This window comes from Epinephelus lanceolatus, chromosome 12 (genome assembly GCF_041903045.1).
Source record: "Epinephelus lanceolatus isolate andai-2023 chromosome 12, ASM4190304v1, whole genome shotgun sequence".
Taxonomy (NCBI): domain Eukaryota; kingdom Metazoa; phylum Chordata; class Actinopteri; order Perciformes; family Serranidae; genus Epinephelus; species Epinephelus lanceolatus.
In genome coordinates this window covers 42,159,363-42,174,666 of record NC_135745.1, presented here as the reverse complement: position 1 = coordinate 42,174,666, position 15,304 = coordinate 42,159,363, and the positions used below count along the sequence as shown (strand labels likewise).

The following is a 15,304-nucleotide window of genomic DNA, read 5'->3' as shown; positions in this document are numbered from 1 at the left end:
TGATGTTATCATAATTATGCAGACAACACAAAAACTTACATAACCATATCACCAGGGTGTTAATGGTGTTTTTAAAATTATATTTCAGTGTCCTTTAATAACGTGGTTTTTTGCAGTTTGTCTCTAATGTACACTGAATTAGCTTATTGCCAAAATGTGACAAAATGTGCCTAATATTGTCACAGACAATCAGATATCTTCAGATGTCTTTTACTCCATGAAGCTAACAATACATGTGTAATTTTACTGCTCATACTTTAATTACATGAAGCTGAAAAGGCTTCAGCTGCTCTTCACTAAGAAAACACAGAGGACACAGACTGGGTATATCAAAAGTTTTGGTTTTACATTGTTCAGGACGAGTTATAAAATCATCACCTTTCACTGTCCAGGTGAAACACAAAGAGGGTCAGACAGAATGTTGTGTGAAGGTGACGGAGTTTATTTGTGTTCAGGAATGTCACAGTGAGTCAACATCACAGCTGCCTGAAGGTCACTGCAGTCAGTGATTCAATACAGAGGTGGACAAAATAACAGGAACACTGTTAAAACGGCAAAACATCAGATTGATAAACCTCTCATTTATTGAGACTTCCAGGTGTTGACTGGACTCAGTGGTCATTTTTGAGGCCACATAAAGTTACAGTAATTGTGTCAAATAATGATTTTGAGTAGAGAGAGTTTTAGTAGTGACAGATTTACTCTGTTGGCAAAGTATAAACACATTTTGTATCGTAAGAAAATGTAACAGTCGTGCAAGAAATGTGACATTACAAAATTAAAATTGTGACTGGAGCTCTGGTTGAATTTTCAAAAAAGAGGAGTTATGTACAAAATATGTTCTTGACATTCAAACAATTAGACTCATGAAACAAACAACTGTTGCCACACTGTGACAATAACAAAAAAACTCTTTTTAAACATGGAGAGTTTTTTCCTGCAATTTTAACATAACAGACGACAAAGGTGTTCAACTGCTATTAACTTCAATGTTTTTATGAACATCAACCAATGTCACCTCATGAACTCATACAAGAGGCAGTTGTTTAGATGTTCTTGTGATAAATACACAACAGGCTCTCATCCCAACAAGTCAAATACCGCCGCTTTGTCAGTGGACTGGAAATATGACGCGCTAGGTACCCTCCTGCGTCTGCTTTGGACGTTCTGGGACAGCATGTCCATTTACACTCGTTAGTTGAATTCTTTTCAAAACAGACTTCCATTTTTACAGGAAACGTACACTTCCTGCTCGTGACGTTGAATAATGGCCAGTAAAGTGTTTTTGCAAAATATGATGATATAACAATGAGGTTGACCTCTGACCTCTTGGATGTAAAATCTAATCACGTCATTTTTTCCTGTTTTGTCATCATGAGCATATCAATTCTTGAGTTATGGCCTAAGACACGTTTTGTGAGATCACAGTGACCTTGACCTTTGACAACCAAATTCTAATCAGTTTATTGTTGATTCCAAGTGAACGTTTGTGCCAAATTTGAAGAATTTCCTCAAGGCCTTCTTGAGATATCACGTTCACAAGAATGAGATGGATACAAAGTCACGGTGACCTTTGACCAACAAATCCAATCAGTTTTTTGTTAAGTCCAAGTGAACATTTGTGCCAAATTTGAAAAAAGAAAAAAAAAAGGAGAGACCCATTTTCAATAGCTACACACTATCACTGACACAGCTTGATATTCACACAAACTACCGCTGTCTGGCGTGTCTCATACCGCCGCCAAAGGTGCCTCTGTGTCTGACACCAACATCACTGACAAAGCGGGGATATTTAACGAGTTGGGAGCGCAAACGGGCCGAAGTACGACCCCCTGTGAAGCATGATTAAATAAGGAAACGCGATGAAAAAGAAAACGTAAAAATCTTTGAGCATTTGTACAGACTTCTTTTTTTTTTTGCTTTCATCGTTTTTATCGTAAAATTGCTCATCTATTGAGTAGAATTAATATATGCTGTGAGAACTATTGGGGGAAAATAGGAGAAAAAGAAACCCTACTGGTTGCAACATGGCAGTAAACATCTTATTTATCACGCCTCATTTTCAACGTTTGTGTGATGTGTTTTATTTTGATTAAATTTTACTGAAATTCAATCTGATCTGAAACAGTTTGTTCTCAAAGTTAGAAACTCACAGCTCTTTTTCTCGTAACATCAGTTTTGAATGGATTTAACTTTGACACAACCACAAATATTAACCTCAAAAATGACCTGAGTCAAATCAGAAACTCAATAAAACGTTTTCAATAAAAAAGATCATGAATTCAGATCATGAAACATTTTGTGTGTATTTACTGTGTGATTGTATCGTGAGCCGTCTGTATGATTTAATCCACCTGCTGTAGTTCCTCCAAAAACAGATTCATTTCAAACACTTGACATTTTGTTTCCGACAAAAACATGAAATGACATCCTCTACTTTCAGACTCCTATGTGTTCTCCACACTGTAACTTTTCCTCTGAATGAGATTCTTTTGGTTTGTGTTGAATACAACGTAACAGAGACTCACATTGTTCACAACAAACAGCACAGCGAGTGAAACTACAAAGTCCACAACTGAAACAAATCAGACACATACTTGTACCGTATTGTACATAAATATCTACATATAGTATAATATTGTACATGTGATGTACACATTGAGGTTCGTGTCTGGACTCAACTTACTTTTTCTATTATTATTTTTTAAACACAATTTTTTAGGCCAGAAAATCATGACCTGTGAGGGAACATTGTCATTTAACATAAACAGCAAAAATGTTCTATTAAACAAACTGTAAACAAATAAAAAATAATAATACAGGAAACCATTCAAGCTGAGCTCACGTTAGATGATCTGTAGTTTGACTAAAGTGTAGTTCTCCTGTGGTAATTACAAAGTCCACATTCAAACTGAAAAAGAGAAATACTGTAACAAAGACTGACAGTGACTTTAAAGTCTTAGTTTCTCTGAACACGGTCAGTGTTGAGCTGCCACGTTAACTCTTCTACTGTAACGATAAAATTAAACATAAATTAAAAACTAAACAAAAACTAACACTACAGCCTGTAGTCTACAGTACCTGCTGAGTTTCACCTTTTTGTTGCCAGAGTTTGCTTTCAGTTTCTCAGCTCTTCACTGGACAGATGAAAACACTATATTTGGCCTTTCTCTGACAGACTTGTACACATTTCACAGAGAAGTCAAAGGTCATGGTCAGTTATGATGTTGTCATGCACACTAATATTTCCCTTACATTACAAATATACCAATATTCTGAATTTGATTTGGGTCATGTAAATGGTGCTGCAGCTCAAGATTATTCTCCCTGTAGATTAATCTATTTTCTCCATTAATGGATTTTTTGTGTGGTCCGTAAAATGTCAGAAAATGGTGGAAAATCAGCTGATGTCAGATGTCTCATTTTGTCCCCAACCCAGAGAGATTCAGTTTAGTGTCACAGAGGAGGAAAGGAACCAGAAAATATTCATATTTACGAAACTGGAATCTGAGAATTTTGGCTTTCATTTTCTTGAAAAATTGCTCAAACGGATTCATTGATCATCAAATTAATTGGCAACTCAGTTAATAGTTGGCAACCAACTGATTATTCGTTGGCAGCTCTTTGTGTAAACAGCATATAAAGTTAAGTTATTCCAAATTAGGCCTTTCTCCGAATGTACCATTTTCTAAGACGTTAAATATGCCGGCATTATTCAGATTTTAGGAGCATTCCTTGGACATCTATACAGCACATTCGGAATATGTTTCTCATTTGGGGTTTTTACAGCAGTTTGTGACACACTGCCTTTTGTCTGTTTACAGTCAGCTCTGTGCGTTGTCATGGATACATTGTACAGAGACCAACTTGCCAACAGTTCGCAGGGCTTGGGTAGCGATCCCTGCCCCAAGGATAAGCCCACGTTTCTGGTTGGAATTATGAAGGACTTGTACACAAATATCACAATGCTAACCTTTTCCAGAAGATGGTTAAATGAATAAAAGAGGGAGGCTGAGTTCACACGGTCCAACACGTATACCACCGGCAGGAGACTCCTATTTGGATGAAAGAAGCCGCTCCACTTTTCCATATTTTGCCATTATAAACATCATGTTAGGGCACGTTAATCAGAGTATACACAGCTGCGTGTAAACTATAAGATAATTTATTTTCATCATGTAAACAGCTTAGAAATATTGTCTTTTTCAGAATAAGGGCAAAAATGTTGCTCTCGAGGGCCAGGTTAGGGCCACATTTGCTTGTCGGAGGGTGGAGTGATAACGGCACACGTTTTCAGACAGTCTCTCCTGACACAGAGTTGGACTAATTTGGAGAGATAAACTGATCATCACCACTTCAACAGAATAAAACATCTGCATATGTTCTATCTGCTGCTTGGAGCTGAACGAGCCACTGACGAAGAGGGGCCAAAAAATGTGAACGTTAAAATAAGTGCAGTTGCAATATTTTTATAAAAAGAAAGAAAAAAAAAACTAACAAAAAAAACAAATCTAGGGTAACAGGATAGCCAACAGGAATGTAGATCTTGTTCAGCTCCACGTGTGCAGATCAGAAGTGCCAGGATTCAGTTCAGTTCAAACATCCCTCATAAAAAGGAAATTTTAACTCATTTAGGTTCAGTTTGTTTTTTTTTTTCCCAATCGTCTAAATCCAAACATTGGCGAACACTGCGATACGATCCCAAATAGAAAAGCTTCACAGGAGACTTTCATGTTTAGGGGGAAAATTCAAGGCTCCAGATTAATACGACTTTGCACCATCACTCTCCAAACTGATTTTTTCATCTTCTCACAAGAAAACACCACTCTGAGAACGTACGCAAGATTTGCTTCCATCTTGTTCTCGTCCTGCTCATCACATTAGTGAAAACAAATCTTGGTCTAAGTGTGTTTCCTAAACGAACAGCAGACTTACAAATGTTTGTTCAAAGCAGATAACGTGTTGTAACAGGCAAAGTTTGACAGCGAAAACAAGTTCAGCACAATTTTGGATTTTCTTGATCATTAATATCCATTTCCAGTCTAAGGCCTCATTTCAGCTTAACTCAGGTGTGGTCCTTTTTCTGTTTCATTTTAGTAGGGCTGTACCCAACTCGAGAGTTACGTAAGTTGAATCAGATTCGGCTGTTTAGTACAAATATTCGAGGTTTTTAAAATTTGAACGGGGCTCAGCGGGACGTTCAGTGTGACAGAGGCATTCATGTATTATAGTAAACAGGTTAACTGTGCCACCGACAGATCGGAAATATGCAACAACATTTTTTGACACTAGCTATCAAACAAAAGCCAGAGACTGTGTCGTATTAAGTATCTGTGAGCTGTAAATTCACTGCTTGTAATCAGAAGAGAAAAGATCTGTGCCGTTGTATCACGTCCGTAGCGGTCTGTACCCAAGAGAAGCGTGAAAGTCAAGAGCATTAATCTGCAGCAATATCTTGGATCAAAACATCCCCAGATTTACACTGCACAGCACTCTAACAACTGTTCCACTTGAAGCAAACTCAGTCGACCGAGGGGTCGGCCCCACAATTTAGTCATGTTTATACTTTCATCCAGAACTTAATCTTTCAAGGAGCTGTTTGACAATCAGAAAATGAACCGTGACCGAACTTTCAAAGTGAAACAGCAACAGTGAGTGTTAACTTCCAACTAACGAGGTCTACGACACCGTTTCCTTCATCAGGCTGAACTCAGGTTCATTTAATGGACGGATTTCCTGCTGATTTATCCAAACTTCCCACTGAAAATGCTCTGATTACTCACAGTGAGTTCATTCTGCAAGATTTGATCAGATTGTCTGATGAGGGAAAAATTTCCCAAAGGAGTAATCTCTGCTGCAGTGTCGGGACTTCCAAACTACCAAGTTCACCTGCTGATCAGCTGACCGCCAGCGCTCTCTGATGGGGTCAGCAGTCCTGCAGGTTTATATGGCAACACCAGAGTGTTGAGAGCAAACAACAGCAGCTGCACATCAAAACACATCATGGTCGTCAAAACTCCACATCGAGTTACGCCATCATCAAATTTCTAATGCTCCAAAAAAGCAACATTTTTATTACATGTGCTGCCACAGTCCACGCTGGTGATATTGTTTACTTTATCTGTCTGTTGTCTTATTTGGGCGTCAGGTGACAGGGTCGGTGTGTGTTGCCTTTTATGGTAACTTGGACATGGATTCACTCAGCCCCTCTCTCTCTGTTTATCATGAGACTGCTGCTGATGGGCCGGAGCTCTGTGCCTGGAGTCACACACACAGTGACAGGGCTAACTGTTAGCATCACAAAGCTAACGTTAACGAACAGAATTTAACAGGTTGTTTTGGTCATGGTGTTGGTGTAAGATGAATGGCTCGGTGTCGGATGTTAACTGTTGCTGTGGGGCTTCAGCCCAAGCAGCAAAATATGACGAGTAGGGACGAGATCATGTTGTGTTGTGTTAATGTGCTAACTGGGCAGAGAGCAGAAGGAGAGTCTCTCACAGGGACAGTCATTCACCGCTGCGTTGCACGGCATTAACAGCTGATGGCTGATGGTGATCACAAATAAATTCTAATTCAATGTCAAACACTTAATGCTCATAACAATAAGCTCTGAATCTGTGACAAAAAAAAACTCCTTTAAACATTGCAACATAACTTGCAGTTTTTTAGAAAAGCTGCCGTGAAATCAGACATTTCAGGTCGCAACAATCCCAAAAACAGCCCACTAAATCCTGGAGGGGCTTAATTGACCCTGAAAACTGGTCACAATTAGAGCTGAAACCATTAACCCATCAACAGAATATTGATATTAATTTCTCTTAGCAAAAATGCAGAAAGTGTGCTGCCTCCAGATTCTCAAATTTGAATATTTTGTGGTTTTCTTTCTGAATATCTTCAAACATGTTCAGCTTGAGTTTTGGTCCGAAAAATGTTGAAAAGCAACAAATAATGTCCGTTGTTCCTACCAATCAATTAATGGATCAATTTATACTGTAAAATGATTTTGAATGGAAAGAACATCTTAAGACCCAGTACAGTGTTGTACCGACAGTGGGGCTGTTACGGCACTTTGAGTATGTTCTGGAATACTGATCTGGTTTGACTCAGCAGCAGAAACACTTCCAACACATCAGATAGAAAAAAAAAATAAGGCGTATAAAAAACAACATTAAATATGACGGCAGAGGAGTTCGGGGGGAGGTCATGCTGCTTTCATGTCTTTTTGTAGTGGTAAGAGCAGTTAGGACAGGGGACTTTAACTTTGATCTATTTTTGTTTTTGTGCACTCTTGTTTTCTTCCACTTGGGGGTCACGAGTTTGTCGCCATCTGAAAAAATTGCTGCATGTTTTTAACAGCGTTAACAGAAAGTGAAAAATTAAAAAAACACTAGTTTGAGCAGCAGATATTTGAATCTCAGCAGCTCATGAACGTTTAGCTTCTGTTTCCGTCAGCTACAACATCAGAGAGCGCTGTCAGCATGGCAACTTCCTGGATTACATTCGGTGTCTGTGTTTCAACTGATGCGTCTTCCTACACCATGTAAAAATACTAACTAAATCAATGTGACTGGACCATCTGGAGCAACAAATAAAAAACACACTACATTTCTGACAGACACTGAAACGCACATGGAGCTCTGGATGAAACACCTCTCCTTCAGTACCCCAGGTCCAGCTGGATTTTGTGCTCGAAAATGGCGATCAGCAGCATTATGCAGAAGCCCAGCAGGATGCCGGCGTTCTGGAGCAGGAAGAAGCCGCAGTGGCTGAAGCCGTGGTCCCCGGCGTCATTGTGTAACATCTCAGGCACCTGGAGAGGAAACGACACACATGACATCACACTGATCTGTGATTGGTTTCCCAGTGCTCAGGCTGCAGACTGGTGCAGGAAACGCAACTAAAAAATACAATTCATCAAAAACAGATGAATAATAATAATTTTATAACTATGTAGTCTGAACATTCTGCAGTCGCTTAACGAGACTTGCTTGTTAACACTAAGAAATGTTTAGTTATTGCGTATTCATATGGTGTCGGAATAATCAGAAAAATAAGAATCCACACTAAATGTTTGTACAAATGAGGAAATGTATATATGCCAAGTTGGAATTGTCTGCTCATGGATCAGCCTCATATCCCGCCTTCTGCACGCCCACAACCAACCATTAAAGGGGAACTGTTTTTTCAACCTGGGCCCTATTTTCCGATCTACTTTTGTCTAAATGAGTGATAGGATGTTCAATATGTGACATTTCTCCAGTACGAAGCTAGGGCTGACCTGCCTGCAGCCTGTGAGCGCGCTATATTAAATAATAGGGCACTCAGACAGCGTCAAACAACGTCAAAATACGTCCACTAAAAGTGCATTTTTTTCACACAGATAGGCTCGGATTGTTAGTATAATTATCTGACAACATAACGGAAACACGGAAATGAACGTCTGTGTTTACCTTTAGCTGGATTCAGACATGTTCCTCTGCCTGTTGCTGCTCCCTCTCTCTCCTCGTCCGCTCTTCAGTTTCAATGAGCTCTGCGTCCGTGTACGTCCATGTACTCCGTGTTCAAATAAACACGGGCGCTCATCAAATTCAAATGGCTCATCCAGATCCAGTTGGTCAAAATCGGGTAAAAATTCAGACATGTTTGTTGTGGCAAGTCAAAACACTCACTCAGAGAGTGAAAGTCTGGCTCTGAAATCTCACGTCTCGTGAGATTTGAGTTGTTGCAGGAAGTTACCGCTGGAGTGACCTTACAAACACGAGGAGTTACTCTGTTTGGAGTAGTCATGGCTGAATTTTTACCTGATTTTGACCAACTGGATCTGGATGAGCCGTTTGAATTTGATGAGCGCCCGTATTTATTTGAACACGGACGCACACGGACGTACAGGGACGCAGAGCTCATTGAAACTGAAGAGCAGACGAGGAGAGAGAGGGAGCAGCAACAGGCAGAGGAACATGTCTGAATCCAGCTAAAGGTAAACACAGACGTTCATTTCCGTGTTTCCGTTATGTTGTCAGATAATTATACTAACAATCCGAGCCTATCTGTGTGAAAAAAATGCACTTTTAGTGGACGTATTTTGACGTTGTTTGACGCTGTCTGAGTGCCCTATTATTTAATATAGCGCGCTCACGGGCTGCAGGCAGGTCAGCCCTAGCTTCATACTGGAGAAATGTCACATATTGAACTGGCACAAACACGAGTAACACTGCTGCATCTGAATGTTTATGAAGTGGACCTGTGAGAAACGTCTGATATGAGGTGAATTTAAATGTGTGAGAGATCGTTACACGTACAATGATTCCTCTCACATCTAATTTCCACAATCTGTCTTCAATTCACACATTTAAAGTCTTTTTTATGAGCATGTGATGGTTGTAAATGAGGCCCCAAGTCTGTCTCATGTACATGTTGTATTTTGTGTGAAAACATAAGTAAAAAGAAGATGTTGTGGATTCAGCAGCAGTTGGAGTTGTAGCTGTGTGTTGAGCAATGTCTGACATAACACAGCGTCTCAGAAGTCCTGAACTCATCGTGGGGCTGTTGGTTTGGACTCTGTCCTAGCTCTAAACCAGCTGACTACAGGATGAACTGGTGACAGCAGACATTATCATTTTATTACACCCATGTGGCTGTGATAACGCGTAATAGACTGCAGTGTGGGGCAGCAGCCACAAGAGGGCAGGCTGAGGCAACAGAAGCTCTGCTGTGTTTAACAGACAGCAGCAGTTTGTGACAGCTCACTTCTCTTCTGTTTGGTTTTATACACTTGTCATGTGTTCAAGTGTGTGTGTGTGTGGGGGAAGAGGCCATCTGCTCCTGAAGGCTGCTGCTCTCTGACCGGCTGAGAGTCGGTCCAGATGAGTCGACAGAGCAGATGCTGCTGACTGGAGGAGAGCAGAGGAGTTTCAGTTCTCCTGACTCAGTGAGAAACAGCTGAGCAGTTTGTTTTCAAACCACGTAAAGTGAATAACATATCATTTGTTTATTTAACCACTTCCTAAATATTGAATTTATTCTGTCAGCCTGCACAAACAGCTTTGACATCTCTTTAAATGTTTGTATTTGTTTCTTTTGTGTTGATTTTACACAGACGCACCTTTATTCAGGCCTCTACTGAATGCATCATTGTTCTGCATGTATATCCACACACATGTAGAGGTTCTGTCTTAGATTTTTGTCAAGTGTTCCAGATGAAGGAGAATCATTTGAAAATGGTTCATTCATGTACAGTCGAACAGTCTGGCAGTTTTCTTTATGTGAATGTTCCCACCATGGTGTCAGTCCGTTTCTACCTGTCCAATACACAGCCAAACTTGTTGTTAGTGCCTGTGTTGCCTGCTCTCCCTCTCCTCTTGAAACTCTGTTTGTGGTGCAGGTCGTATGCTATTATCAGTTAGCACATTACAAATTGAACACTGCAGGCGGTGGTGATATGGAGTCCCCTGAGCCTGTCCCAGTAAACCCAGCTGGCAGTACTGGTCATTTTCACATGTTTTGGTTTTGCTCTTGTAGTTTTTTCTTTTGGAACTTAAATGTCAATGTTAGTAATGAAGTCAAAATTTCTGTTTCATTCATATGTCTGGTAAAAGTTGCATTGTTCTGAAACTTCTAAATTAAAAAATGTGGATAGAGGTTGAAAAGGTTTTGGGCCGGGCGGCAGCGAGCTCATGTCCAGCAGGTGATGTTATGTGTCTGCAGCTGCAGTTACTGTACTGGAACAACACTGCTGGCTCTCAGTAGTTTGTTTTGTTTTCTTTAAAGGAATGCTCTTCAGATCAGGAAGGTTAAGAACCTCAGACTGGCCGTTTTCTGAGGGTTTAACTATCTATCGATCTTGATCAATGTATTGAGATGCCATTGAGTGAAACATTGATCCATATCATCAGCTTTAGGATACGCTTTTATTTTAAAATTGTGTGTCACGAGAAAGACAATAATTAAACGGCTGGGTGGAAAAATTTTGGATTTCAGAGAAAATACTCGGACAGAGCAGTCACACGTCATATGTAAACAAGGCCGTTTGAGATAAATTACTCAGGAAACACAACATGCCCGTCTGTACTGGCATCTCATTTCCCTAACTTTTTGCTAGGGCAACATTAGCTCCTCTTTTTCAACGATATTGGGCTGAAATTCACCTGCACTGTTTGGTCGGTAGATGCAATGACTTCAACAAACGGTGCTTCAAAAAAAGTATAAATAATACATGTAATTTGTTTAAGTATGGTTAAAGTCTGCTAGGCTAATGTATGCAACATGAAAGTGCCTAAGCTAATAATGGCTGACGAGCAAAAAACAATTGTTTTGTCTTTGACTTTTATTATTCAGCCAAATTTTAAACTTTTGTTCAATGATGATGAAAAAGATGATGGTTTAGGTTAAAATTAGGGCTGTCAAGTGATAAAAAAATAAATCCAATAATTACACACTGTGTGATTAATTAATCTAAATTAATCGCATACATCAATTTTTGTAGTGAAAGTATTTTAAAAAATAAATTCAAATTATTTTTGGCACGTGTCGTAAAGTTGTTGGATTTTTGACACAATTGTCGGGTGGGGGAAAAAAATCGATTTTTAGATGCATCAAGATTCTGTCTTCAAAGATGCGAGCATCGATGTGGAAAACGCAATCGATTTTAATTTTATTTTTATATTTATTTTTCAAATTACCGTAACTCCTCAACCATTCACGCTATCAACGTAATTCTGTAGATATACTGTACATTACGGTAGTGATGTCATTACCTGTGAAGGAGGGGAGGGAAGTGAGCATAGCAGGAGGAGAATGACAGCTGACGAGGAGAGTGCAAGTTGGAGTGATTTAGTGGAGTTTGGGTGACGTTTTCTTTGTGAATAATATGAAGTGTTGTAAATAATAGTATTTGTGATTTTTTGAGATCTTTTGAGTGTTTTTGCCGTGTTTTCATTGTGTTTTCACCATAGTTCGTAGTTTTGCCATCGTTCGTCTTTTTTGCAATAGTTTGTATTTTTATAGTTCATAGATAGTTATAGTCAGTTATAGTCTTGTAAATACTGGAGGAGAAATGTCGAGGTTGACGAGGGACAGGAGAGTCCTGTTGAGATTTGTGGATGAGGAGGATGGACCAGAGGAGACTGGTGGAGCGTAGTCATCTCAACCACAGTAAGTAACACAGTTTGTATGCGCTGGATATGTGTTCCCAGTTTCATTACAATAATGTTTTTCAATATCTAGTGTAAATTTTCTTATTGGCTCGTTTTGGAATTGAGAATCGTTTTATAATCAAAATCGTTGCCCTCAGAATCGGAATTGAATCGAATCATGATGTGCCTGGAGATTCCCGTCCCTATCTACCACCCAAATTGGTCTGCAGTGAATTGGTTGCACTTCATTTTGCAGTGGAGTTAGTCGCTCACAGACAGACTTACTCAGTTTGCCTCTGAGCGCCTGGTCGAGTTTGGCTTGACAAGGCTGGCTGCTGGTGCAAGCATCAGACGCTGCGCTAGCTCGGCCACCCGGGTTCTCTGCTAAATGCTTTGTGTTGAGGTGATATTTCAGACTAGAGGTTCTTCGATGGTACGAAAGTTCCTTACTGCAGGAACTGCAGAGAACGGTGCTCCTATCAACCGTTCCATCTGGGCGTTTTTTAAATGTAAACCATTCACAGGGCCGAGCAGCGTCATCTTGTCTGCCTCCATCATGTGATAAAGCCACTGTGGCCTTCAGTAATGCACCGGGTCAAAGGGCACCAGAGCAAAGTTACTCACCATTAATTTAATTTATTTTGTCTGTGATTTATTAATTGAAGTGAACACATTATTTTGACAGCCCTAGTTAAAATGAAAACATTTCTTCGAGAACTTATCCTAACTTATCCCACGCGCATTCGAGGAGTCAGTTTCATGTAGACGTAACTGTAACTAACTGTGTACAGTTAGTTACAGTTATTTATGTGTTTTTATCATTTATGGCCAAAAGCAAAAAATTAATCGGTGCCAGTTCTGGGCACATAATATCGTTGTATATAAATTGAATTGAATTAAACAGTGTATCGTGGCTTACTTGATATCTGCAAATATTGCATCGTTGTCCAAAGAATCAAAAATCGTATCATGATGAAACTAGTGATTGTTATTGTTTATCATGCAGCTGCAGAAGATACATGTTCATGATCAGCTTGTGACTGTTTGCCGTGTGTTCAGGTTTAAGAGAGGTAATGCTGACTCACCATGTCCACCAGAGCCACATACATGAAGAGCCCAGCTGTAAGGGCGAATATCCACATGGAGATGTTCTCTGCGTAGTGTCCGATCAGGATACCGGTCACCATACCCAAGTAGGCCATCATGGCTGACAAGACGTTGTAGAGAATGGCCTGACGCACCGTCATACCGGCCTTCAAGAGCACCGCAAAGTCACCTGGGAAAAAGAGTCCACATTCAAACCAAGACAAGGAGCCTTTACAAACTTTACAAGTAACTGTCACCACATGAGATCTACGCTCTCCTGAAATGCTTTAAATCTACTGAGATGAACCGTAGTTCAGCAGTGTCACACACTAATAGGATTTTAATGTGTAAACTACTCATGCTTTACGTGCAGCAAACACTTGTAGATTAAACCATCACTGAGAGACGAAGATGAGATCGAAGGTCTTACCTAACTCGTGAGGCAGCTCGTGACAGAAAACAGCCACAGATGTACTCAGACCGCTGGACAGACCCTCAGTGAAGGCAGCTCCTGCAGAGTGACAGGAAAATATTCAAACCTACCATCGTCACTGGTACTGTACTATATAATCTTCTGTCAGTTTCAATCCCGCAGACTAACGTTAGCAGCCAGGCAGCTCATATCTTGGGTTGGTAACATTCATCAGTTGATTATTAATAATGTGTATCAGTCATTGTCTGAGAGCGTCACTGTTCATTCCACAAGACCAGTCGAAGTGCTGGTGATACTTCCCGTCTTTGTTTGAGCAGGTATTTGGTAGATGTAACTATAAATATCACAAATATATTTTATGTTCAACTTTAGAACTGGACTTTAAGTAGCCAACGTGTCATCACTGACTTTGTGTTTCCTTGTCGATCCAAAACAGCTCTCAAAGAAACAGTTAACCACATAATCAGTCTAACCTGTAGTGCTATTTATCAATCTAGATAGTTCTGAAGCAGAGTGTTTGAAATATCATGCGTAGAGATGTCTGTCTTCTCTCCAATATAATACACCCGCCAACCATATCACCGTGTAGAAGGAGGTGTCTATCTACGGTTAGTTTACCAAGCACCACCGAGCTAGCTAACGTTACAGTTCAGCCAAGGAGGACACCATTAGTGTTCACATCTCATGCTGTCATAAGCCTCTCGTCTCGAGCCCTTTTTAAATAGGAATTGTGCAAATTAGCAGGAAAGCCCAATCAGTCTTTTTTCAGCATTGGCAGTATAAAAACAAAATCAGGGAGTGCAGCAAAATGCCGCCTACCTACTTTTGTTTATACAGAATGCGCCTTTTTCGGGGCAATGGGGGGCGTGAGCAAGTAACAAAACGTGTAGCTCAGCGTGTGACGTAAACAGTGACGTGGGAGGGAAGCCGCGGCTGGTCAGTCCTTGAGCGATTCTCTCGTAAGTCGGCCCGTTCTTCACCGTCCCCGTCATCTGACGGTTAATGACCTCTTCGTTTATGAGGACAAGGAGGGCGCGCAATTCCTTGTCTCCCCAGTTGCTCATCTTTACAGTGTCTGTCAGGTGTTTCCCTCTTGCTACTAGCTGCTCGCTAATTCCTGCTATCAGCTGTTTCCCGTTTATCCACCGCCAGTGGCTCGCACGTGTGGCGTCATCAACAGCCCCTCCCACAAGTCTTCAACAGCCCCTCCTGTTGCGGAAGGCCACCTCAGTCTGTTTAAACTAAAAAGGGTTCCACCAATATGTCTACCCTACAAGGCGGAAAATTGGGCGCCTCGGATCAATCGCCAATCCGGTTGCATGTGTCTAAACGCTCGCGGCTTGCCGGCAAAACGACCCAACATTCACAGAAAATCTGGCAGTGTAAAAGGGAGTTATGAGTAGATGCTTCCTTCAGCGCAGTAATTCGGTTGGCGGCTGTGGTTGGGTAGAAAGAAAATAGTTCCTACATGAAACTGCTCACAACAAGGTCTGTGGATTATCCTGAGTTACCAGGTCATGATTTCTGGAAAGAGACATTGCGGTTGAGTTTCTTAAATGTATTACTTGGTGCTTTGAGCACCACAAGCTGAGTGACATCTGGCTCCATTATACTGGAGAGAAGGCAGACATCTCTACAGCTGATATCTCCAACT

The 15,304-nt window shown here is 40.5% G+C and overlaps 1 protein-coding gene across 4 annotated transcripts in view; it reads right to left on the bottom strand.

Annotated features, from left to right (window-relative positions):
• Window positions 1-421: 421 nt before the first annotated feature.
• Window positions 422-15,304, bottom strand: part of slc39a6 (solute carrier family 39 member 6) — a 28,089-nt gene continuing 13,206 nt past the window's right edge. For all 4 annotated transcript variants that reach the window (XM_033650722.2, XM_078173451.1, XM_033650721.2 and 1 more), the window contains 3 exons: window positions 13,648-13,728; window positions 13,217-13,407; window positions 422-7,810 (listed from right to left, as the gene is read on the bottom strand). In XM_033650722.2, coding sequence (XP_033506613.1) covers window positions 7,658-7,810; window positions 13,217-13,407; window positions 13,648-13,728 — 425 coding nt within the window. In that variant the 3' untranslated portion in view covers window positions 422-7,657. The remainder of the gene's footprint in view (window positions 7,811-13,216; window positions 13,408-13,647; window positions 13,729-15,304) is intronic.